Source organism: Neomonachus schauinslandi, chromosome 11, assembly GCF_002201575.2.
Source record: "Neomonachus schauinslandi chromosome 11, ASM220157v2, whole genome shotgun sequence".
Lineage (NCBI taxonomy): Eukaryota > Metazoa > Chordata > Mammalia > Carnivora > Phocidae > Neomonachus > Neomonachus schauinslandi.
Genome location: NC_058413.1, coordinates 38,731,292 through 38,758,664, shown reverse-complemented (window position 1 = coordinate 38,758,664; position 27,373 = coordinate 38,731,292). Strand labels below are relative to the sequence as shown.

The 27,373-nt window shown below is 39.4% G+C and overlaps 1 protein-coding gene across 1 annotated transcript in view; it reads left to right on the top strand.

Moving 5' to 3' along the window:
- ZDHHC13 (zinc finger DHHC-type palmitoyltransferase 13) overlaps nt 1-27,373 on the top strand; it is a 55,741-nt gene that overhangs the window by 16,515 nt on the left and 11,853 nt on the right. The window contains exons 4-12 of the mRNA XM_044919221.1: nt 1,197-1,274; nt 2,859-3,003; nt 4,415-4,479; nt 5,805-5,967; nt 6,209-6,334; nt 9,755-9,888; nt 13,049-13,149; nt 26,083-26,207; nt 27,072-27,134. Of these exons, the coding sequence (XP_044775156.1) occupies nt 1,197-1,274; nt 2,859-3,003; nt 4,415-4,479; nt 5,805-5,967; nt 6,209-6,334; nt 9,755-9,888; nt 13,049-13,149; nt 26,083-26,207; nt 27,072-27,134 (1,000 nt within the window). The remainder of the gene's footprint in view (nt 1-1,196; nt 1,275-2,858; nt 3,004-4,414; nt 4,480-5,804; nt 5,968-6,208; nt 6,335-9,754; nt 9,889-13,048; nt 13,150-26,082; nt 26,208-27,071; nt 27,135-27,373) is intronic.

Genomic DNA, 27,373 nt, shown 5'->3' with positions numbered 1-27,373 from the left:
TTTCTTCAAGTACAAGTATGAATGTTGTACCGTCTGTCATCTTTTATTGTGAATGAATACCTGAAACTTCATGCCATACACATCAGTTCGTAGTGTTGAAAAGAACCTTAGTGATCGTCTATTTTTCTTAGAATAAATACATGAAAACAGAAATTATAATAACCCTCTGTAAAAGCACTCAGACCTACAGAAGTCTGAGATTCACACAGTAGCATCAAACAGATCCCTGGTGAAATAGTCTCAGCAAAAACCTTGGAGTTTAAGAAAATAAAAATGTACTAACGTTTAAAATATACTAAAATAAACACACTTTATATTCCCTGGCAAACTCCTTTTCTGTGGAAATAAACTAGATTATTTGGATAATATGATATATGAAGTATAACTTTAAAATAATGAGATTAGGGCGCCTGGGTGGCTCAGTTGGTTAAGCGACTGCCTTCGGCTCAGGTCATGATCCTGGAGTCCCTGGATCGAGTCCCGCATCGGGCTCCCTGCTCGGTAGGGAGTCTGCTTCTCCCTCTGACCCTCCCCCTTCTCATGTGCTCTCTCTCATTCTCTCTCTCTCAAATAAATAAATAAAATCTTTAAAAAAATAAAATAAAATAAAATAATGAGATTAATTCCTATAAGCCACAGAAGAAAATAAGTCTCTTTACCTTATAGGTTTACTTGATACCACTGTATCACACCTGTGACCCCGAAATAGAAAGCCAAATACTCAGTGTCTAACTTTTCTGAAAGGATTTTGAATCAGTTTTTTACTATTTACTTTTAGAATTCAGTCCCGCCTAGTAATTCTAATTCTAAATTGTTAAAAGTGACATAATTCCACCTTTCGTCTTGCAAGTTAAGTAGAATGTCTCTATGATCCTAAATGTTTTGAATATAAACCGTTTTGAGAGTGCTGAGTAATTAGAGTACATGGAGAATAGTTATTGTGCGTTTGGTATGTCAGTTATAATGGAATGCTCCTGACAGCAGGAGTAATTATTGATATGCTGAGAATGTTTCCACCAGGGCTCTGTTTGATGCTGTTGTGTGAATCTCAGACTTCTGTAGGTCTGAGTGCTTATAGGCAGGGTTATCATAATTTCTGTTTTCATGTATTTCTTACTAAGAAAAATTAATGTTTTCTTTCTCAGCATGAATTTTAAGTTTTAAATCTTATTTCCATTTATGTCTGTTTTTAATAGGTTTTATATTTCAAAAGGTGCTGTAGTAGATCAGTTGGGTGGAGATTTAAATTCGACTCCTCTTCACTGGGCCATCAGGTAAAGATTTCTTTGAACACTGAAATTGCTATTCAGAATCAAAGTGACTTAAGTTCATTTTCTGAATCTTGTAGACCAGCACTTTCTTACAGAATTTTCTGTGATAATGGAAGTGTTCCGTTTTGTGGTGGCCACTAGCCACATGTGAAATATGGCTAATGCAACTAAGGAAATGAATTTTTATTTAATTTTATTTAATTTTAACTAATTTGAATTTAAATAGCCACATGTGGCTAGTAACTACCATATTAGAAACTGTTGTTATAGACCATTTGAAAGGCTTTCTTTCCCTTTTTACCCCCCACCTTCATTAAAAAAAAAAAAAAAATTATAGTTTTAAAGAGTTTACAGAGACAGTGTTTTTTAGTGTTTAATTTAGGGTTCCATTATGATGCTAAAACTCAAATATGTGTATTATACTTGCTTATAATCAAAGTAAGTATCTTTTTATCTGATTACATGGATAAAGTGATAGTTCAGAGAACTGTAAACTCAGTTCTTTTTTTTCAAACTTTTGTTTAAATTCTAGTTAGTTAACATACAGTGCAATATTGGTTTCAGGAGTAGCATTCAGTGATTCATCACTTACATATAACACCCAGTACTCATTATAACAAGTGCCCTCCTTAATACCCATCTCAGTCAGTTCTTTTCTGTGGTATATATTGGCCATTTGAAGCTCAAGTTAACATGCTTGTCTTGATACTTAACAATTTCTTCATCTGTCATTTTAATTCCAGTCTCTGGTTGGTGGGGTTGGCATGAACCCCAAACTAAAATGAATAATTGTTCATTTAAGAAAAGGAGTAGAGTCTTCTTTCCATAGCCAAGAATTTTGAAGAATTTAGGTTACCTCATCCCTTTTAAGCTAGCAAGGTACAATGCTTTACATGGAAAATGAGCCATATTCAAGTGTAAAAGTATGTAGTTCCTAAGAATAAATAATACTTCACGTATACCTGTAGTCTGTGAATGTTGTACTTCAGTGTATCTGGCTCATGATTATTTCTTGTTTTTAAAATAGCAACAGTGAGGGGCACCTGGGTGGCTCAGTCAAGTGTCTGTCTTCAGCTCAGGTCATGATCCCAGGGTTCTGGGATCGAGCCCTTGCAGGGCTCCCTGCTCCGCGGGAAGCCTGCTTCCCCCTCTTCTACACCCATACCCCCCCTCCCCGGCTTGTGTTCCCTCTCTGTGTCTCTCTCTGTCAAATAAATAAATAAAATCTTTAAGAAACACTTTTAATAAAATAGCAACAGTGAAGTCTAAGTGGTTTTAAAGTTTTCATTTTGGGCATTAGTCATGTGAAATAATTACTTATATGTGGTAGCAACTTAAGGTTTATAGTAGATTGGGAGGTTATTAAGTGTATTACCAGCACTCAAGAAAGACTTTCCAGATAGCTCTAAGTTTGGAGCATTAAAGTGAAATATGTTTAGAGAATCTCCAGTGTTTTAAAAGTCTGTTAGGAAATACTCTTTATATTGAACCAAATCTTTCCTGTCTTAGGGATATCAGTTTCTCCCTGAAGTTTTTCTTTTTCTGCATGCTACAGAAAACAGTATAATTTTTATCCTCTATTTACAGACAAGGACATTTGCCTATGGTCATATTATTACTACAGTATGGAGCAGACCCCACTCTCATTGATGGGGAGGGCTTCAGCAGCATCCACCTGGCAGTATTATTTCAACACATGCCCATTATAGCCTATCTCATCTCCAAAGGACAGGTATGTTTTGAAACCTATCTCATACTCCAGCTATTGTGAACCTGAAGAGATTGGGAGGATGGTTAGTGATAGTCTGTCCTCATTTTTAAAGTAAAAGTTATAGATATCCAGATACTCAAATATTAACCTCAGTAAAGCTAGCTATTGAATGCTGCTTTTCTAGCTTCATTGGAGCAAAAAGGACAGGTCATTTAGCACAGTAACATATAATAGGTATTTTTGAAACTTGTAAGCCTGCAGTAGTTTTCCTTATGATCCCAGTAATTTGCAGAGTTTTTCAAAAACATGACTTCAAAAGCCTGTATTTTTCTTCTGGTTGAATGTAGAAATGGTAGTCAGATCACTAAATTAACCCATCATTTGCTTTCATTATTTGAGTCCAAATGGGAGACCAATTTGAATGTGTGCTTCTTATTGTTCTCTAAAGTAATTCCATGAAAAATGACTTGCCTTAAGAGGCATCCATTTATGGCACAGGTTAAATTATAGGGTACTGGCGGTGGGAGTTTCACTGTCAGCTGTACTTGTCTGGGGTGTGCTTTCTGGTAGCAAAGTAGTTTATATATCAGCAGACTCGCCTGTAACAGGCGTGGAAACATGTTTGCACAAATGCTCTTGGAATGATTGTGTTCTTTTTAAATAAGCACTTTCTCTCAGACTTAGCCAGCTGAAGTAGAATAATTATAACCTCTTGGGTCTCATTTTGGGAAGACGTATGAGGAGGAGCCCTGTCTGCTTCTCTTTGGGCTCTTTCCCAAGTTGTATTCCTCCAGGGCCCAAAAGACTCTTAGGTAACTGAAACTCTTTCTTTGACTTGGATGGAACCGTTATTGTGTGCCTCAAACCTGGGCCCATTTATTAAAAGGAGCATATCCTCGTGGAGATAGGGTTTCCTTTTTTCCCCCTATATTCTAAAAAATAGAAAAGAATTTTTCACGTTTTACTCTTGGATACAGAAGTCCAAAAATACGGTGAGTTGCTTCAGAAAAGATGGACATTTCACTATTCCTGGTGTGTTTACATAAAGACTGGGTACCATTGTATAAGACACGGTAGTTTGAATTACTACTGTGTCAGTTAAGGTGTAACCTCGATGATTCCTAAGGTCTCTGCAGTCTCTTATATTTGATGGCCATTATCAGCATTCTCCCCCTTCCCTTAGCTCTCTTCCATTCACATTATACATTTTAAACCATATATTCAGATTTTCCCTTTAAGAATATTTTGTAGAAATCAATGGATTTTTACCCCATGGATGTGAAGCAGAACATTCTTTTGTTCAAATGATATTTGAACCCTTCTTGTAAACACAGTGGTAATGTTGAATGTATTAGAGAGCTACTTCCATTAAGAGAAGAGAGAATTTTGACTGCGTTTACAGTAAGTCTGATTGACTCTTCATTTTGAACAGAGTGTGAATATGACAGATTTAAATGGGCAGACACCTCTCATGTTATCAGCTCACAAAGTACTTGGGTAAGTACATTTAACTGAATTGCCTCATTTTGATTCTTGGTTCTAACTGTGTATATAATTTTAAGTATCTTAGTCTATGTTGAGATGATACTACCTTGTGAAGAAGAAAGATTTTCCACCTTGTGGCTGATAGGAACTTTTAATGTAGTTGTGGTTAGACAGGCACCACTGAAATAAATTTTCTTTTTCCTGGTAGCTTTGGGGAAAAGTTTGAAAACTACTAATAAGAAAAAAATTTCCTTACAAAACAAGTAGAGATTCCATAGCATATACTTATTAATGTGACTTATATTTTTGAGTTTGCATTTTTTAAAAAAGGGCTACAAGTTTAAATATTCTCATAATTTGAAATCTAGATGATAAAATCTTTTCAGAAAACAATACATTTTGAGGTTCTCTGACATTGTTGACCGCTCTGAAAATATTAATTGTAACTGATCTATGAATATAGTCTATTGCTATGTTTATATTAAGTATTTACATAAGTTTTTCTATGTATTGTCTAAACACATGTGATTAATGACCACCATATAGTCCCAACCTCTGGTATTCTTTCTGTCCAAATACTCGCCAGTTTTACCTTTATGAATTTGTTTCCAGTGTTGTACTTAATTTCTGATTCTGCTTTTACTTAGGACCTCTCTCCTAGGAACTGAGTTAGTTGTGATGCCATTTCATTTTGTTCATGGAGGTGCTGGGGCTGGGGGTTGAATTTTGTTAAAAAGCATTTCATCTTTTTTGCTGATAACTCTAAAGTCAGATAATAGTGTTTAAAGATGTTGATAGAATAAATAAGTAGAATATTGCTTTATTAAAAGAATCTCTTGAGCAGTCACGAAGAAAGGGAAGATACTGATGGTAAAGTAAAAATATTGAATTCTGCCTGCAATAATTGGTTTACGGGAACATGCAAAGTTAGCTTTTGGCTTATCCCCTCAAATATAATGTTGTACATTTAGTTTTTAATTAGGTAAATGACATAGCATTGGCCAAAGTTAAATTCACAATTTAAGAAAAAATGTTAACCAATAGAACAATAACATGAAAGTAAAAGTTTGAAAAACAAAAGCAGTTATTCCACTGTATTGACATTGAAATTATATTATCTGTGTAGCAGACTGTCACTTGTAGATGTGTTTTTGGGGGGTGCATCTCTCCTATTAGCCCCTGGAATAGAACTCTGCAGAAAGAAGTTTCTTGGTTTTCAGAATACTTAACTGATTGGTCAATTTATACCTTAGCTTAAAAAATTTGTTATTTTGCATTTACCCGTGAAATCATTCATCTCTCTTAATACTCCTGGGTATTTTATTGTTTTGAGACAGGCCAGAACCAACTGGATTTCTTTTAAAGTTTAATCCTTCTCTCAATGTGGTTGATAAAATACACCAAAACACTCCACTCCACTGGGCGGTTGCAGCAGGAAATGTTAATGCAGTCGATAAACTTTTGGAAGCTGGTTCTAGCCTGGATATTCGAAATGTTAAGGTATGACCAGGTATTTATCTCCCTTAGTTTATTATGTCTTCAGTTAGAAAATTAGTACATCAACATAAACATAAGCTATACATATATTTTCAGTTAACCACAAGATAAATAACCATCAACTGTAGCTGGCTACTTTCAGAATGAATACATTTGAGTCTGTGATTCTGCTGATTTCTTATAAAATGTTTAGCACCCATACTCTGTGGAAAATATAATTGAATTTTCTGTCTCTCTTTTTAAGGGTGAAACACCTCTTGATATAGCTCTACAAAACAAAAATCGCCTCATTATTCACATGCTAAAAACAGAAGCCAAAATGAGAGCCAACAAGAAGTTCAGACTTTGGAGGTGGCTGCAGAAATGTGAGGTATGTTCATTTGGGTCCTGTTCTTTGGGCCATAAGAACTGTTTTATTCATTTGTGTTTGTTTCTTAAGGCAAATCAGGGAGGAAACCAGGGCGAAACCAGGAAATTGGCTTAGTGCTACATTACATCTGCTAATCGCATCTTTTGCACACATCCCGTAGCCCAGAGTTGGAAATTTGGCACTTTCATTAGCAGTTTGCTATTGGTCCTCAGCTAGATGGCTCTAAAGCTACATGTTATCTTGTGAATGTCACAGCATACTTCCACATTTATTTAATGAATGAATTGAAAACAGACGGTTTAGATTCTTAAACAAGCAAAAGGAAAAATACCTTGTTGCGAGGAAGTTTGTGGAAGATTTTCTTAAAGAACTTTTTTTTTTTTTTAAAGATTTTATTTATTTATTTGAGACAGAGAGAATGAGAGAGAGCACATGAGAGGGGGGAGGGTCAGAGGCAGAAGCAGGCTCCCTGCCGAGCAGGGAGCCCGATGCGGGACTCGATCCAGGGACTCCAGGATCATGACCTGAGCCGAAGGCAGTCGCTTAACTGACTGAGCCACCCAGGCGCCCTTAAAGAACTTTTTATTGAAATTTTTTTCAAGAGGAAAATAGTAACATTCAACACGGATGAGTTAGACTTTAAAAATAAGTGTTGCAGACTTCAAGCATGTGATGGCTCTTCACAAAATGAAAACATCTGGAATTTCAAGAGATGTACCCCAAGTTTACTCTTTGTTTAACTTGGCAGTTCTGAGTGATGTTCTCCTAAACGTGAAAGTGAATTGATAAAGTTAGGAAGTTCAGCTTGTTCTCGTGAATGGCCCAAAAAATCTAAGTCATATTAGTGAACATAATTCAAGTTCTACTATTTTTAATGTTTTCAAATATGACAGATGGCATCATCTTATCTAATAATGATCAGTAATTATATCCTCAGAACGATTCTAAATTCACAGACACCAGATTTCTATGCAGAGGTCATCACAAATACCGCACCTATTTTGGCATTCAGATGTATGGAGGGAGAGAGGAAGAAGTAACTGTCACTCCTCAGTATCCTTTGCCAGCTCCTCTGCTTCTCTCCTACCCCCTATTGGTAGGGTGCCCCAGGATTTTGTTCTTGGACCTCTTTTTTAATCCATTCATTCCCTTGGTGATTCCCTTGGTGATTTCATATACTTCCATGGCTTTTTTTCAAAAGGTTTTATTTATTTATTTGAGAGAGGGAGAGAAAGAGCACAAGTAGGGGGAGGGGCAGAAAGAGAGGGAGAAGCAGACTCCCCGCTGGGCAGGGAGCCCAATGTGGGGCTCGATCCCAGGACCGCAGGATCATGACCTGAGCCGAAGGCAGATGCTTAACCAACTGAGCCCTCCAAGCCCCCCAGTGCACTTCCATGGCTGTAAATGCCATGTACAGGTTGACAGCTTCCAAAGTTATCTCTAGTTCAGATATTTCCAGACTCCTATACCAGTTGTCTACTTACCCGGTTCCGTGTCTGATAGGCATCTCCAGCATAACATATCCAAAACTGAACTGATCTTTGCCCCACTCCTCCCCACTGTTCCATCCACAGCCTTTCCCTTCTCAGTAGGTGGCAACTCGGGCTTCCCAGCCATTTTTGCCTTTTCTCTGTCACACCATGTATCCAGTCCATTAGAAAACCATATTGGCTAATTGTGCCTCAGTCTATATCCGGGAGTCTGATCCCTTGTCACTGTCCCACCAGTGGCATTTTGGTCCAGCCACCGTTATCTTTCATGCAGATTACTGCAGGTGTCTGACATCTCCTTGCCCCCACTCACCTCTAGTCCATTCTAATGGAGCAGCTAGATGAATCTTTTGAAATGTAGGGCAGGTCCTGTCATTCATCTGCTCAGAATCCTGTGATATCTCCCCCTTTGTCCCAGAATAAAAGCCAAAGTCCTTACAGTGACTTATAAGGCTCTGCGTGATCCAGGTATTTATGTACTATTAAATCACTATTTATGTACTATTAAATCACTTAGTACATTTATTTGTCATCTTCTGCTAGAATTTAAGCTCCATGAGAGAAAGATCTTAAATCATGATGTGTCCCAAGTGCCTAGAACAGTGCCCTGTATACGGTACACACTGGAATAGTTATTGAGTAAATAAATGCTGTGGCTCATCTAGGAGTGTTAATGTCTGGGGTTAAAATTTGAGATCCATATTTAATTCATAGTTTTGTTCTGAGATTATGTTGCTTGTAGATTCTAAGTTTACTACTTTTTAAAAAATCTAAACTTGCTAATTTTATATTGCCATGCAAATTAGATTTAGGATTTTAAAGATTTGATAGCATTTGAAAGTATTCATCCTCAGAATACTTAAAGAAGTAAAAATCAAAGAAAATAGGGCAGAATAAGTTTTCTCCCTTTGCTGTTACAAAAGCCCTGCTGGCTTCCAAGGTCATGTATATTGCAGTTAAGGGACTGCATTGCAGCGGTGCGGAGCCCGGCTTCAGTGCAGTCAGTCACACCGTTGGTTCTTAGATACTTCATTGTTAACTTTGCCAGAATAAACCTGAATGATTAGCATCCTGAGGATTTAATTCAGTCTTTGGCTTCCGTGTGACATTTGACAACTGAGAACTACTCCTTTCTTGAAACTCTCTTCTCTGGCTTCATGGGGACCTTTCTCTTGGTTCTCATCCTGCCTTTCTGGTCACACCGGTCACTCTCTCTTGGTGACTTTTGATGACTTAGCTTTTTCCCCCTTAAATGTTTGTGTTGGCCAAGATTCTGCCCCTTTCCACCTGTACACAGTCTTTGGGATGTTGTTCATTCATCGCTTTCCAGCCTGTATACTGATGTGTACAAAATGTTCTCCTGGGTGGTAGACCTGCTTTTTCTGACTACCTCTTGGGTATCTCCTAGATGCCCATAGGCATCTGAAATTCCACATGCCCTAAACTGTCATCTTTTCTGCAAATTTGTTCCCTCTGACCTTCTTTATTAGGGGCTAGCACCATCTTGTGTTCAGGCTGGAACTCCTGTACTCTCCTCACTGAGATTTGGGTGTATTGATTTTTGTGTGGTTCCTTTGTTTTGCTTTATGCTTTCTGACCTGTAGTTACTATTTGAAAGAAATTATTTTTAAAAATGTTAGCTCTCATTAGCACTTTTCTAAAAGACCGCCATTTCTTGGAGGGGAAGAAAGCAAAAGAAAACATGTTTAAGCAATATTTTATAAAGTCTAAGGCTTTTAGAAGATTGTTTCCAAGATTTGTGGTTTCTCAGACTTCAAATTTATCAATCAGCAATTTCAGAGAAAAAAACTCTGTATCCTGCTGTTGTATTGTTACATATTTAGGAAGTCGATCTTTTGTTGTACTAATCATTGTTAGAAACTTAGGATGTAAAATCCATAAAGTTCTAAAATTCTCAATCTCTTAATAGCTCTTCCTGCTGCTGATGCTTTCAGTGATTACCATGTGGGCTGTTGGATACATACTGGACTTCAATTCAGATTCTTGGCTTTTAAAAGGATGTCTTCTTTTAACATTGTTTTTTCTGACATCTTTGTTTCCAAGGTGTGTATATTAGTTTTTGCAAGGCTGGTTATTGCATTTCTATTTGATTACTTATTTCTATTGTCGATTAGCTAGAATCATAGGTTTTTATTGAGCTATGAATGTTACTTACTACATAGAGACTTCTTCAGGGGTGGTGGGAGGGAAGGGCTTTGGTAGCATATGTTTTAGCTAAAAGCAAATTGGTCAACCCAGTAATTTGATTGAACTGGCAATTGATGGAAAATAAAGATCCTTAGCTCACTTTTTGAATTGTGGATTTTGGTAAATAATGAGAAGACTTTTGTGACTGTTTTGCATTGTGAAGCATTTTTGCCCATTATTCAGAAATGTTTTTTCCTTAATCTAAACTTATTTTAAGCTTATTATTTTTGCTCTTAATGCTTTATAGTTGAAACAACCTAATTAAATTTTAGGAAATTATAAAATAGTAGCTGCATATGGTTCTATTTTTAGGAAAATATTATACATGATTATATATAGTCATGGTTAAGAGTCAGGTTGCCTGGGTTCAAGTCAGGCTTTACCACACGGCAGTCTGACGTTAAGTTGCTTTACCTCTCTGTGCCTCACTTTGTTCATCTATAAAATGTGGATAATTGTGACAATGCCTGCTTCATGGTTAATGCATTTACAATGGTTGGAACCATGGCTGACACACATTACTCAATAATCATGCCACACCCCAATCTCTTCTCACTTCCATTTTTCAATAAAATGGCATCCAGTTCCCTGTGTGAATGATGAGTGCCATCCTTGGATTACTTTCATCTTCGATTCTTCCCTTCCCACATCCAGCTCATCACCAAGTCCTTCCTCCTCTTTGTCCAGTCAGTCTGCTCTCTCCGTCTCCATGCTGGCACCCTAGACCAAGGTTCCTAACTGGTCTCCTTACTTCAGCTATTATCCCTTTATAGTTCATCTCCACTTAGCAATCAGCACGGTCTTTTAAAAAGGCAAATAAATCAGTTTCTGTCTTTTCTCCCTGCTTAAAGCCCTCTGGTTCCTTTTCTGTGTCTTCAAAATAAAATCCAAACTCCTTGCCCGTGACGTATTATGTGATTTGATCTCCCCTCTGATTTCATCTCTTTCCTCTCTTCCCTTCTCTGCTCTTCTACCTTCTTTCTATTTCTAGAACACATTGAGGTCATGCCGCCCCCCCCCCCCCCCCCCCCCCCCGCCCTGGCTCTTGCTTCTGTCTTTGTCTGAAGTGTTTCAATACCATATTGTTGTTGTATAGCAGGAGACATAACCATTCAGGCCTCAGGTCCAGTGTCACCTCCTTAGGCCATCTCCAACTAACCCTCTGCATCACCCTGTTTGATTTCCTTCATAGCACTTAATCACCATTTCCTGGAGTGTTAAGGCCCCTATAAGCAGGAAACTTGTTTCTCCTGTTCAATATTTTCATTTACTGAATGAAAGAAAAATGTAATGATGATGACCCATAGAAAAGGATCTAAAAGGAAATACAGTATTGCTCTCTTCAGGGTGTGGTGTTCAGTATTCCTATGCCCTTTTTTGCTTGCCAGCATTTTCTGGAATAAGCATGAGCTGCTTAAGTCATGAGAAAAAACAAAGTGTTAGAAGAATCTTATTCTTGGTCACTCAAGAGCAGGACAGTCGGCTGGAAATGAATTAGAATATAAATGTAAAGTAAAAACTTATTTTTCTGAAAAATAACAAAATGCCTAAAATTGTCTGCTATTCAGAAAACTTGTAACATAGAGATATTTATTCATTTTCCACTACTTAGATTGACTCAGTTGCCAAAGGAAATTTTAAGCCAGGTCCCCAGGAGTCTCAGTCATCACTTTGGGGTTTTTGCTTTTGCTTTTTCAAAGGGCTGGCAGTATCTCCTCACCCAGGATAGGAACATTAGAGGTTTTGTTTTCTACTAGAAACCAACATTATACGAAAATTCTATGAACTTTTGTTTTTGCTGACAGTGAGTCGAGGGCTTCATATGCTAGGCTTGGCATATGGACACAGTTCAAATGGGAGACAAATGCATATGGCATCTTTATCCATACTGCTTTTATTTCTCTCATACCCTTCTGTAGAGACCCAGTTTCATGGAGGTAGGCAGCTGCAGACTTCTATTATTTAGACTCCAGGGGCAGTTGCTTATTGATCCAGGCTGCTATGTGATGCCAGTTAGAAGTAGACAGGTCGTGGTAGCAGACGCTTACAAATAGGTAGTTCGCTGCACTACTTAATTAGGTCAAACACATTTGTGCTGCAAAATCTCAGACAGGTAATGCTGTGGAGGTTACATGGGCTCCATTTGGCCTACTCTGGGAACATTTTATGTGCCTGAAGTTTAGGATCTTTAGTTTTTCTGAAATATTTTATCTTAACTATGCTTATGATCTTGATAGCTCTTAAAAAATCCTTTTCCTACCCGTCATCAACATTGTTTTTTTCCCGGTATAAATTTTAAAACAGATCCAGGTAAACTCTGTTCATGCATGGATTTACTATACTGAGTATTTAACATGAAAGACATTTTTTTCTTTTGAAACTCCAATAGTAACATTTGAGTAAGTGATATGTAGCCTTCCACGTTGCTTGTTACCCAAGTGAGGGGGTTAGCGTTCTGACGACAGGTGCCACTTTTAGCCTTTATAGATCATTTTGTGTCACCTGTCTGCTTCTCAAGCTGGTTTTGGGATGAAACTGCTTAAGGTTGTGTGCATCTGTTTTGTTTTTAAAAATATGCTACTATCCTCTGGCAAGGAAGTGTGTTAAATGTGAGGTGAATCTCCCAAGTATTTACAATTTTTGCATTTTGGAATATTTGAAAACATGGTATGCCAAAAAGAGAAATACACACGTGATACGTCTCAATAGAACTAAAGATTCATTGCAGATAAAAAGTTATGGGGAATAAAATAATGTAGAAGTTAGTTATAAGAACTGGAACGTGCATCTCCGCTTTACTTTTCTCTTGGAAAATGGGGCAAGGTGGCGACGAACTCTCGGTTACCACGTGGAAAGTGGCACACAGGAAGCGCTTGGTACTGAAAGCTGTTGCTGCTGCCATTACTTAAGGGGATTGTTATTATTACTGTTATTATTTAAGGGGACTTAGAACTAAAATTAATATGGACCATACTTGTTTTCACTAATATCATATGTTTATCCTTTTTTCTTTCAGGTTCTTGGTCGGGTATAAGAGCCTCGTATACTTACCAGCGGTCTTCCTGCTAAGTTCCATTTTTTGGATATTTGTGACTTGGTTCATCTTATTCTTTCCTCATATCCTTCAAGCTGAAATTTAAACGCATATCTCATTTTGCCTTTAAACAATAGTAATGCCAGTGTTAGAAATTTAGGAATTAGAATAGAAGAGATCCAGGGAATGCAACTCCTATTTGTATTCATTTTAATTATTCTGGTTGACGATGTTTAGTGTTGAAAATCTTCTCAGTTCCGGAAATAATCTCAGAGCACACCATGGAAACGGTAGGGGTCTAGTATTTATTACTCCCAGGAAAGAAACAGTAGGATGAATTATTATTTTACTCGGACCCATAAACATTTGTTGTACTGCCTTGAGATACTCTCTTCAAGGTCAAATGGTTCTTTTAACTTGGTTGGCAGTTACTAAATCTTCTGGGTACCAAGATGGCCTGTATGGGAGGGGTATTCGGGGAAACATGTCCTCCTCAGCAGTCAGCGAAGTGTTGCTGCTCTCTACAGCGGTGATTCTCACTCCACAGTAAAAACACTTTTACATTGCCACCCAAAACGTATGTGAAACAGAAAATTGACACTCCTGATGTGTGCTTTTACTCTGAAATTTTGTTATTTTATCCTATTCTATTTCCCTTTTTAAAAATGCTGGTCACAGCCCACTTAATTCTTTCATGGCCAACTAATGGATGGCAGCCCATGGTTTCAAACAAAAAAAACTCCTCTAAGAAATAGGTTTATCACTTGAGGAGCCAGGCTCAGGCCAAGACCAGCTTAAGGGTGTATTGTGCTCTTAGGGTCGACCAAGCCTAGTCACATAGAAGTGGGGATAGGGCATACTTCTTGGTTTACAGCTATTTATATCTCCCATTAAGAGGGAGGCATTTTGTCTGATTTTTATCTTCCCACCTCTTTCCAGGTTTCTCTCTCCCCTTGCAGAGACTCTAGGAAGCCATTATAACCTTGCTTTCTTTATAGGGTAGGGGAAGAAGGAATGTGGTGGATAGAAATGTACCCGTAAACATGCTCCTTTAACTTGTGTTATGTCTCTTTCTGGTAATGGTATTTTTGAAAAGAAAGAATGGTGTTTGTGGGAGAGATGCATATACTCAATTCAGGAATATTTTTTTCAAGGGAATCAATGTAAAGTGAGAGAGGCAGATGAGTTCTCAGAGTGCATACATTTCCTTTCATCATAGCATGTTTATACTTCAGTGATGCTTTTTGTTTCTGAGCATTATCTCTAATATTTTTCAGATTCCTTTAATGTAAATGAATGGTGCAGCATACCATGGAGTTCATTTGACTTTTATCAAAGATGTTACTACATACAGCCTTTGTCTCATGATTACTGATTTGGGGGCAGCTTTTTAAGCACTAGCCTTATGACCACTGCTTAATGAAGGCTTGGATGATACTGTGTGATATAAAAATACTTTATAAGTAATCATGAGTGTATAAAACAACAGCACAATATATACCCAAAATCACTTGGAAAAATCCCAAGGCTGGTAAATTCTGGGATAATTGACATGATCCTAAGGGATGGCTGGTATTTTTGTTTACCAACCCATGTGGCAGTGGAGTAAACACAGTTTTAAAATTGTGTTTCTTGATGAATTTTTAAGATTCGAGCAATTCACATTATTTCGCTTTTTGCACAAAAAGTGAGATACTGTTTATATTGAGTTATTTCAACTTTGCAGAAGTAATATCAACAAGAATGTAACTCCACTGTAGTTTGAGAGCCTCAACTACAGAACTTAGTATTCAGGTGAGTTTCATTACAAGCAGCTCACCATTTGTGAAGATGCCATTAATCAGAAGAATTGATTTCCAAAGCTAGACAGATTCTTACGATGTCAGAGTTGACAGGATGGGATATTTTCCTTGCACGAACAGCAGAAAGCCCTTTGACCTGTGCACCCATATGAACCTGCTGCTGGTGAGTGCATGCCAGTCAGTAGGTGGCATACTTCTGCCGTCAGATCGGTGTTTTGAGAGCTGAATGTTAAATGCTGTTTGAACTGCTCTGGGTATGAATTGAGGTGCTACCCTGTAAAGACCCATCCTGAGTATATAGACTAATCTTATCTCAGGTTGCCAAGTCTGGATCGTGTGGGAGCTTTCCCCTCCCACAGCCCATTATGGGAAGAGTGTCTGGGGCGCTGCGGAAAGAGTACCATCTTTGGAATCAGACAGAATGAGTTTGAGTTTGGTTCTTTTTCTGACTTGTCACGTACCATTGGGCACATTATTTAATTTCTCTGAGTCTCAGTTTTGCTATTAAAAAAATCCCTGAGGGATAAGAGTACCAAGTTCATGGGATGGCTGCAAGGATTATTATGCTATGATGTCTGTAAAATGCTGGCCCCATTGCATAATAGGCATTTTCTAAATAATACCTATTTCATTATTAATTACTCTTATGAATAAAATTTGTGTGGAAGGCTGCATGCTGAAGTTAATTTTAAGGGAAACTCTAGGTTGGTTCCTCAGAAGATCACTTCCTTTTGGTGCCTTTTATATGTTCAGCATTAATGTATTTGGCTTTTCTGAGGCAGGATCAAATGGAAAAGATAGGACCTTACTGATGCGTTTGGAGGTAAGATTAAGACTCAGAAATGGTGACACACAGAGCGTTACGTCTGTGCTTCTGGCTTGTTGCGGAGGGAGTGACCCAGCCTCGGTTCAGGTGTAAGAGTAAGAGCTTTGACTAAAAGCCTCGTGTAGGGAGTGACCTAGCTGCCATGGAAGCCGCTGTATTCTCCAGTAGTAGTACAAGGATGTGAGTGTCCCTGCAAAGGACAACAGCAGTTGCGCTGTCCCCGGCACTGGTCAGGACAACCCTGAAGTGTGTTTGCTCTGTTTTGAATTCTGTTCTTGTGAGAGAGACCTAGACAAACAGGAGCATAAGCAGAACATGACCAGGAGGCTGTACTGCATAAGGAACAAGGTTGCTGCCTATCCTGGAGGTGTGAGCACTGCCCTCCACTGTCATGTGTTCCGAAGTTTATCATTCGGAAGCCAGTGCATTGTATGGAATGGACATTGAATAAAAATGTATTGAAAAATGAGGAATAGCTTCTGTAGGATAGATCTAAGGGCAGCTATAGTGTAGATCTTTAGTGTAGAGCTACAGGATCTATGGAATGAAAAACAGTCCCAAGTTACAGAAAGGCAAATTTCAGTTCCATATTGAGAGACTTTTTTTTTTTTTTTTAAAGATTTTATTTATTTATTTGACAGAGAGAGACATAGTGAGAGCAGGAACACAAGCAGGGGGAGTGGGAGAGGGAGAAGCAGGCTTCCTGCGGAGCAGGGAGCCCGATGTGGGACTCGATCCCAGGACCCTGGTATCATGACCTGAGCCGAAGGCAGACGCTTAACGACTAAGCCACCGAGGCGCCCGAGAGACTTTTTAACTGCAAAGAGTCACAAGGTAACTGGGGAGGCTGAGGTGTGTATAAGGTCTAAGTACCACAGAACAGGCATCTTTAGTTTCAGGGAAGGGAAAGAATTCTTCTCTGTAGGCAATCAAGAAAGACCTTCAAGGGGAAGTAGAATATGTTAGGTCTTGAAGGCAGTTAGGGCTTGGACATCTTCAAAGTGTGCTTCTAGAAGTAGATGGGGGCAGTGGGGAGCATTTGAGGTTAATGAACCACACAAAGCAAGGGCATGGAAGCAAGGAACATTTGGCTTTTATGTGAGAAGATAGAATGCATTCATTTTACTTGAAGAGAGAGAGGCTCCAGTGAGTTCTCCTGGGATTTGTTTTGAAAGTTATTTAGAACAGGAGCCCGGAGTTGGGTCAGCTCAGTATGCTGAATCATATGATTCAGCTGAATGTATTTTTGAGGATGTGTCATGTGTGTTGATCAAGATTCTATGGGAAAAGGAGGGCGGAGCAAGATGGCGGAGGAGTAGGAAACCTGGATTTCATCTCCTCTCAGGAATTCAGCAGGATAGGGATCAAACCATTCTGAACACCTACAAACTCAACAGGAGATCAAAGAAAAGAATAGCAACAACTCTCTGAACAGAAAAGCGACCACTTTCTGGAAGGTAGGACGTGCGGAGAAGTGAATCAGAGGTGATATTCGGGAGGATAGAGGGTGGGGGAGGGGCCTCCGTCGGCCACTTCTGGCAAGTGATAGAGCTGCGGAGCACAAAATCGGAACATTTAAAAGTCTCCGCTGAGGGACGTCACTCCGGTGGCTAAGTGGGGGGTGGAACCCTCACGGGACAGTGTGGTCTCAGGACCCTTGGGGTCACAGAAAGACCGGGGGTGCCTGAGTGTGGCAGAGCTCCCAGGTAACGGAGCAGGGAAGCTGGCTGCAGAGGCGGAGCCCAGGTGCGGGCTCTCAGCTCGGGGTTGCCATAAACCGTGATCCGCGGCACAGTCGGGCCACTGCTCCTCCAGCAGGGACCCAACAAGCGGCAGATCCGGGAAGACTCCCCTTCTTCCCTGGGAGGAGCAGCGCGGGAGCGCACCGCAGGGATCTGCTGGGTTTGGAGACTCCACCCGGGGTCGGGTGCCAGAGATAGAAATGCGCGGTCACAGGCCGGGTGAGCACAGAGTGTGGCCGGAGACCGGGGAGCCAGGAGTGACTGCTTTTCTCTGGGAGCTCACTGAGGAGCGGGACCCCGAGTTCTCGGCTCTTCCAGGGTGGAGATTGGGAGGCTGCCATTTTCACTCTCCGCCTCCAAAGCTGTACGGAAAGCTTGCAGGGAACAAAAGCTCCTGAGAGCAAACCTGAGCAAATTACTTAGCCGGGAGAGGGCAAGGGCGGGGCAATTACGCCTCCGGCAAAGACATTTGGGAACCACGGCAACAGGCCCCTCCCCAGAAGATCAGCGAGAACAGCCAGCCAAGACCAAGTTTACCCATCAATGAGAACGGCAGAACTCCAGCGCTAGGGGAATACTGCACATAGAATTCATGGCTTTTTTACCATGATTCTTTAGTCTTTCAAAGTTTTTTTTTTTTTTTTAACTGTCTTTTTTTTCTTTTTTTTTTTTGAATTTTTCTTTTTCCCTTTTTCAACCAACATCTTATCAATCCCTTTTTAAAAAAATTTTTATTTTTCATTTTTAGAGTCATATTCTATCCCTTCATAGTAGTTACCCATATTTTTGGCATATATATAAGTTGTTCTCTCTTTAAAATTTTGAGATAGTTTCTTCTAACAGATCAAAATATACCCTAAATCTCTAGTATATGGTTTTTTTCTACTCCCCTGCCTGATCACATTCTCTCCCTTTTTTTTTCTTTTTTCTTTTTTTAAATCCTCTTCTTTCTTTTTTCAAACAACTTCTTATCAATTCCTTATATAAAATTTTTTATAATTTCCATCTTTACAGTCATATTCCATCCCTTCATCATATCAACCCTTATTTTTGTACATATATAAGTTTTTCTTTTTTTAAAATTTTGGGAGGCACTTTCTTTTAACAGACCAAAATACACCCAAAATCTAGTGTGTGGCACTAGATTTTGATATTGATATTTAAAAGTCTGGTATTTAAAAGTCTGCTCTGCTGAGGGATGTCACTCCGGTGGCTAAGCGGGGGGTGGAACCCTCACGGGACAGTGCCGCGGATCACGGTTTATGGCAAGATACCAGCCTGATCATATTTGATCACATTCTGGTTTTTTTGTTGTTGTTGTTTTGTTTATTTCTGTTTTTGTTTGTTTTTATCTTTATCTTTTTCTTTTTTCTCTCTTTCCCTTTCTTTTCCCACTGTTTCAAGTCTTTTCTGATTTGTTTAGAGTATATTTTCTGGGGACGTTGTTACTCTGCTAGCATTTTGTTCTCTCATTAATCTATTCTCCTCTGCACAAAATGACAAGATGGAAAAAATCACCTCAACAAAAAGAACAAGAGGTAGTACCGACTGCCAGGGACCTACTCAGTACGGACATTAGTACGATGTCAGATCTAGAGTTCAGAATCATCACTTTAAAGATACTAGCTGGGCTTGAGAAAAGCATGGAAGTTATTAGAGAAACCCTTTCTGGAGAAGTAAAAGAACTAAAATCTAACCAAGTTGAAATCAAAAAGGCTATTAATGAGGTGTAATCAAACATGGGGGCACTAACTGCTAGGATAAATGAGGCAGAAGAGAGAATCAGTGATATAGAAGACCAAATGATGGAAAATAAAGAAGCTTAGAAAAAGAGAGATAAACAACTACTGGATCATGAGGGCAGAATTCGAGAGATAAGCGATACCATAAGACGAAACAACATTAGAATAATTGGGATCCCAGAAGAAGAAGAAAGAGAGAGGGGCAGAAGGTATAATGGAGCAAATTATAGCAGAGAACTTCCCTAATTTGGGGAAGGAAACAGGCATCAAAATCCAGGAAGCACAGAGAACCCCTCTCAAAATCAATAAAAATAGGTCAACACCCCGATATCTAATAGTAAAACTTGTGAGTCTCATAGACAAAGAGAAAATCCTGAAAGCAGCTTGGGAGAAGAGATATGTAACCTACAATGGTAGAAACATTAGATTGGCAACAGACCTAGCCACAGAGACCTGGCAGGCCAGAAAGGACTGGCAGGATATATTCAGAGCACTAAATGAGGAAAATATGCAGCCAAGAATCCTATATCCAGCTAGGCTGTCATTGAAAATTGAAGGAGAGATAAAAAGCTTCCAGGACAAACAAAAACTAAAGGAATTTGCAAACACAAAACATAGCCCTACAGGAAATCTTGAAAGGGGTCCTCTAAGCAAAGAGAGAGTCTAAAAGCAATATAGACCAGAAAGGAACACAGACAATATACAGTAGCAGTCACCTTACAGGCAATGCAATGGCACTAAATTCCTATCTTTCAGTAGTTACCCTGAATGTAAATGGGCTAAATGCCCCAATCAAAAGACACAGGGTATCAGATTGGATTAAAAAACAAGACCCATTGATATGCTGTCTGCAAGAGACTCATTTTAGAACCAAAGACACCCCCAGATTGAAAGTGAGGGGGTGGAAAACCATTTACCATGCTAATGGACACCAAAAGAAAGCTGGGGTGGCAATCCTTACATCAGACAAATTAGATTTTAAACCAAAGACTGTAATAAGAGATGAGGAAGGACACTATATCCTACTTAAAGGGTCTATCCAACAAGAAGATCTAACAATTGTAAATATCTATGCCCCTAACATGGGAGCAGCCAGTTATATAAGGCAATTAATAACAAAAGCAAAGAAACACATCGACAACAATACAATAATAGTGGGGTACTTTAACACCCCCCTCACTGAAATGGACAAATCATCTAAGCAAAAGATCAACAAGGAAATAAAGACTTTAAATGACACACTGGACCAAATGGACTTCACAGACATATTCAGAACATTCCATCCCAAAGCAACGGAATACACATTCTTCTCTAGTGCCCATGGAACATTCTCCAGAATCGATCACATCCTAGGTCATAAATCAGGTCTCAACTGGTACCAAAAGATTGGCATCATTCCCTGCCTATTTTCAGACCACAATGCTTTGAAACTAGAACTCAATCACAAGAGGAAAGTCGGAAAGAACTCAAGTACATGGAGGCTAAAGAGCATCCTACTGAAGAATGAATGGGTCAACCAGGAAATTAAAGAAGAATTTAAAAAATTCATGGAAACCAGTGAAAATGAAAACACAACTATTCAAAATCTTTGGGATGCAGCAAAGGCAGTCCTAAGAGGAAAGTATATAGCAATACAAGCCTTTCTCAAGAAACAAGAAAGGTCTCAAGTACACAACCTAACCCTCCACCTAAAGGAGCTGGAGAAAGAACAGCAAATAAAGCCTAAACCCAGCAGGAGAAGAGAAATAATAAAGATCAGAGCAGAAATCAATGAAATAGAAACTAAAAGAACAGTAGAACAGATCAACGAAACTAGGAGCTGGTTCTTTGAAAGAATTAACAAGATTGATAAACCCCTGGCCAGACTTACCAAAAAGAGAAGAGAAATGACCCACATCAACAAAATCATGAATGAAAGAGGAGAGATCACAACCAACACCAAAGAAATACAAACAATTATAAGAACATATGAGCAACTCTATGCCAGCAAATTAGATAACCTGGAAGAAATGGATGCATTCCTAGAGATGTATCAACTACCAAAACTGAACCAGGAAGAAATAGAAAACCTGAACAGACCTATAACCACTAAGGAAATTGAAGCAGTCATCAAAAATCTCCCAAAATACAAAAGCCCAGGGCCAGATGGCTTCCCAGGGGAATTGTACCAAACATTTCAAGAAGAATTAATACCTATTCTTCTGAAACTGTTCCAAAAAATAGAAATGGAAGGAAAACTTCCAAACTCATTTTATGAGGCCAGCATTACCTTGATCCCCAAACCAGACAAAGACCCCATCCAAAAGGAGAATTACAGGGGCGCCTGAGTGGCTCAGTCGGTTAAGCGTCTGCCTTCAGCTCAGGTCATAATCCCAGGGTGCTGGGATCAAGCCCCGCATCGGGCTCACTGCTCAGCGGAGAGCCTGCTTCTCCCTCTCCCTCTGCCTGCCACTCTATCTGTGCTCTCTCTCTCTCTCTCTGTCAAATAAATAAATAAAATCTTAAAAAAAAAAAAAAGGAGAATTACAGACCAATATCCCTGATGAACATGGATGCAAAAATTCTCACCAAAATACTAGCCAGTAGGATCCAACAGTACATTAAAAGGATTATTCACCACGACCAAGCGGGATTTATCCCTGGGCTGCAAGGTTGGTTCAACATCCGCAAATCAATGTGATACAATACATTAACAAAAGAAAGAACAAGAATCATATGATCCTCTCAATAGATGCAGAAAAAGCATTTGACAAAGTACAGCATCCTTTCTTGATCAAAACTCTTCAGAGTATAGGCATAGAGGGTACATACCTCAATATCATAAAAGCCATCTATGAAAAACCTACAGCGAATATCATTCTCAATGGGGAAAAACTGAGAGCTTTCCCCCTGAGGTCAGGAACACGGCAGGGATGTCCACTATCACCACTGCTATTCAACATAGTATTGGAAGTCCTAGCCACAGCAATCAGACAACAAAAAGAAATAAAAGGCATCCAAATCGGCAAAGAAGAAGTCAAACTCTCACTCTTTGCAGATGATATGATACTTTATGTGGAAAACCCCAAAGACTCCACCCCAAAACTGCTAGAACTCATACAGGAATTCAGTAAAGTGGCAGGATATAAAATCAATGCACAGAAGTCAGTGGCATTCCTATACACCAACAACAAGACAGAAGAAAGAGAAATTAAGGAGTCGATCCCATTTACAATTGCACCCAAAACCATAAGATACCTAGGAATAAATCTAACCAAAGAGGCGAAGGATCTGTACTCAGAAAACTATAAAATACTCATGAAAGAAATTGAGGAAGACACAAAGAAATGGAAAAATGTTCCATGCTCATGGATTGGAAGAACAAATATTGTGAAGATGTCAGTGCTACCTAGAGCAATCTACACATTCAATGCAATGCCCATCAAAATACCATCCACTTTTTTCAAAGAAATGGAACAAATAATCCTAAAATTCGTATGGAACCAGAAAAGACCCCGCATAGCCAGAGGAATGTTGAAAAAGAAAAGCAAAGCTGGCGGCATCACAATTCAGACTTCAAGCTCTATTACAAAGCTGTCATCATCAAGACAGTATGGTACTGGCACAAAAACAGGCACATAGATCAATGGAACAGAATAGAGAGCCCAGAAATGGACCCTCAACTCTATGGTCAACTCATCTTTGACAAAGCAGGAAAGAATGTCCAATGGAAAAAAGACAGTCTCTTCAACAAATGGTGTTGGGAAAATTGGATAGCCACATGCAGAAGAATGAAACTGGACCATTTCCTTACACCACACACAAAAATAGACTCCAAATTGTTGAAAGACCTCAATGTGAGACAGGAATCCATCAAAATCTTAAAGGAGAACACAGGCAGCAACCTCTTCGACCTCAGCCGAAGCAACTTCTTCCTAGAAACATCGCCAAAGGCAAGGGAAGCAAGGGCAAAAATGAACTATTGGGACTTCAACAAGATAAAAAGCTTTTGCAAAGCAAAGGAAACAATCAACAAAACCAAGACAACCGACAGAATGGGAGAAGATATTTGCAAATGACATATCAGATTAAGGGCTAGTATCCAAAATCTATAAAGAACTCATCAAACTCAACACCCAAAGAACAAAGAATCCAATCCAGAAATGGGCAGAAGACATGAACAGACATTTTTCAAAGAAGACATCCAAATGGCCAACAGACACATGAAAAAGTGCTCAACATCACTCGGCATCAGGGAAATCCAAATCAAAACCTCAGTGAGATACCACCTCACACCAGTCAGAATGGCTAAAATTAACAAGTCAGGAAACGACAGATGTTGGCGGGGATGCGGAGAAAGGGGAACCCTCCTACACTGTTGGTGGGAATGCAAGCTGGTGCAGCCACTCTGGAAAACAGTATGGAGGTTCCTCAAAAAGTTGAAAGTAGAGCTACCATATGATCCAGCAATTGCACTACTGGGTATTTACCCCAAAGATACAAATGTAGGGATCCGAAAGGGTACGTGCACCCCGATGTTTATAGCAGCAATGTCCACAATAGCCAAACTGTGGAAAGAGCCAAGATGTCCATTGACAGATGAATGGATAAAGTAGATGTGGTATATATATATACAATGGAATATTCAGCCATCAAAAGGAATGAGATCTTGCCATTTGCAACGACATGGATGGAACTGGAGGGTATTATGTTGAGCGAAATAAGTCAAACAGAGAAAGACATGTATCATATGACCTCACTGATATGAGGAATTCTTAATCGCAGGAAACAAACTGAGGGTTGTTGGAGTGGGGGGTGGGGTGGGAGGGATGGGGTGACTGGGTAATAGACACTGGGGAGGGTATGTGCTCTGGTAAGCGCTGTGAATTGTGCAAGACTGTTGAATCTCAGATCTGTACCTCTGAAACAAATAATGCAATATATGTTAAGAAAAAAAAAAAATAAGGAGAAGGTAGCAGGAGGGGAAGAATGAAGGGGGGGAAATCGGAGGGGTAGACGAACCATGAGAGACGATGGACTCTGAAAAACAAACTGGGGGTTCTGGAGGGGAGGGGGGTGGGAGGATGGGTTAGCCTGGTGATGGGTATTGAGGAGGGCATGTTCTGCATGGAGCACTGGGTGTTATGCACAAACAATGAGTCATGGAACACTACATCTAAAACTAATGATGTAATGTATGGGGATTAACATAAGAATAAAAAAATTTTTAAAAAAAGATTCTATGGGAAGAAAGCAGGATGTGTTACTTTAAAGGTCTTGACTTACGTACTCTATAATAGTGTTCTTAATTCATTCTAAGTAAGCTTTATTTGTTGGAATTCCATTTCACACAACTCTTCTAGATCCTCTTTTTTTTTTTTTTTTAAAGATTTCACAGAGAGAGAGAGACAGTGAGAGAGGGAACACAAGCAGGGGGAGTGGAAGAGGGAGAAGCAGGCTTCCTGCAGAGCAGCGAGCCCGATGTGGGGCTCGATCCCAGGACCCTGGGATCATGACCTGAGCCTAAGGCAGACGCTTAACGACTGAGCCACCCAGGCGCCCCGATCCTATCTCTTTCTTAAAGCCAGGCCCTTCTGCAGACAAACTGATAAATTTAACCAGCAAGCTTTGCTCCTGCCTACCTGAACCAGATGTTCTGGTTGCTGCTGGTGGTTTTTGTGGGTTGGAGCAGTGCTTCTTGAACTGTAATGTGCATGTGGATCCCCTGAGGATCTTGTTAAAATCCAGAGTCTGGTTACAGATCTGGGGTGAGGTCTGAAGTTCTGCCTTTCTAACAAGCTCCCAGGTAAAGCCATTGCTGTGGGTCCATGGACCACACTTTAAATAGCAAGGGTTTAGAGGCTATTTATGGCCATCTTTTCCACTCCAGAGTTTGGCACAAGACAGCTTGAGGGGCGCCTGGGGGGCTCAGTTGGTTAAGCATCTGCCTTCAGCTCAGGTCATGATCTCAGGGTCCTGGGATTGAGCTCCGCGTCAGGCTCCCTGCTCACCCGGGAGTCTGTTTCTCCCTCTCCCTCTACCCTCCACCCCCCACCCCACTCGTGCTCACTCACTGTCTCTCTCTCTCCCCTTAAATAAATAAATAAAATCTTAAAAAAAAAAAAGCTGATAATACCTTGGAAGGCAGATAAAGTTACTGTGTCAATATTGATTTAAATTGGGCAAGGAGAATTGGTTTACTACTGGTGTATTGGCTTATTACTTAGTGCACCTTCATTTATCTTTCCCTAGAGCAAAATTTTACTTTTCATACAAAGAATTTATATCATTTCAAAATGGGTAATGTTTATCCTTGAAATACTTTTTATCTTGTGTCTGTAATATGTTCCTTTCCCAAAATAGTATTTGATTTGTAATTACTTTGCAAAGAGAGCAATTTTTTTGTGTGTTTCTAAATTAATACAGCCTAATACATGACAAGAATTTGTTATTAAACTTTCCATTAGGAAATTTTTGCAAGCATTTATCTAATATATAAAGAAATATTTTCAGTTGGAATCTCTGAATCAAGTGGTTTGTTTCTTTGAATGAGTTTTTAAAAATGATCAATAAATATTCTTTTCGATGCTTACAGGAGAGCCGTAGTTACATCATGAGAGGTTAATTTATTTGGATCTGGAATGTTTTTCAGTCGTCAGGATGTTCCTCATACATTGCAACTATTCCTATCAATATTTCATGAGTTTTAACTAATCGGGAGGGATTAATTTTTAGCAACTATGAGCAAATTCCTGTAGGATTAGAACATAGGATGGGGCCAGGTTTGGTGGCAGGGATGTGTATACATAATGGAAAGTGAGGATAGAATGCAGAGAGATTCTCAGGCACCAGTGATGAAATTTGCTTAGGTCATAATTATACCGTTCTTAGTGGAAGTTGATACATTCCTTAACATGGTTCTCACATCTAGCAGGCACCCCTTTCTATTTTGCTTTCCTTCTCAGCATAATAGGCTTCCTCTACTTTTTCTATAAGACTTGGGCAACAGATCCAGGCTTCACCAAAGTTTCTGAAGAAGAAAGGAAAACGGTGAGCTTTCTTTATAATGTTACTTTTTTTTTTTTTTTTTAAATAAGGAGGTCATAGCAATGTTGATGTTTGTCATGGCTGGATCTCTCGTGTCTGGTACGTAATAGATGCAACATACATCAACAAAGTTGAGATTTCTCCACTGTCATGCTTTCGTTTATTTATGTAAAAATTTTCAAAAAATATTTTTATTTTCTCTTAAGGTCATACCCACCAAGACTTTTTCAAATGTAATTTCTGTTAGCAAACATGATCTCGATTTCTTTATAGTAACACTGAGATAATGATCATTTAGCTTAAGTTCCCCCAATTTAATACACGGAGAGTAAGCAGGCAGGGGCAAGGGAGGAGTCCTTATTGGCAAGAGATGCCCTCCTCTTCCTCAGATGCAAAGCTGTCAGTTGCCATGCATGGCTTCCTTCGCTTGTGAATGTTTAGAAGTCAGGGAGAGTATGGATGTCTGTGTTACTTCTAGCCAGTGTTCCTGAAAGACAAGCCCATGGTGCTTATAACTATCAGTTCTGGTGTCTAGTGATGGGTTTTGTTGTTGTTGTTGTTTTTTTTATGAGTGTATATGTGTGTATGTATTTTTCTCTAGCAGATTATAACTGGGAGATGCTAGCCATTCAAAGGAGAGAAGAGGAGGTGTAATTTTTGTGCATTCTAATTTATTGGCTGTGGTTGAAAATGCAGCTTTGAAAAGTCAACATTATTTTTGGGTACAGGATGATTTGGTGGCAAGTATTCCACATTGCTTCTCTGGCTACCTGAGTTTGGAGAGAGAGCTGTGAGAATGGTATATAACCATGCATTATACATTCCCTAGTAAAATGTAATCATAAGGTCAAATTTCATGCCTTTCAGAATATCATCACCCTTGCAGAGACTGGCTGTCTGGACTTCAGAACATTTTGTACATCCTGTCTTGTGAGTCTTTTTCTTCCCGTAGTAAAAAAGCAAATTCTTGGGGCGCCTGGGTGGCTCAGTTGGTTAAGCGACTGCCTTCGGCTCAGGTCATGATCCTGGAGTCCCTGGATCGAGTCCCTCATCGGGCTCCCTGCTCGGCAGGGAGCCTGCTTCTGCCTCTGACCCTCCCCCCTCTCATGTGCTCTCTCTCTCTCATTCTCTCTGTCTCAAATAAATAAATAAAATCTTAAAAAAAAAAA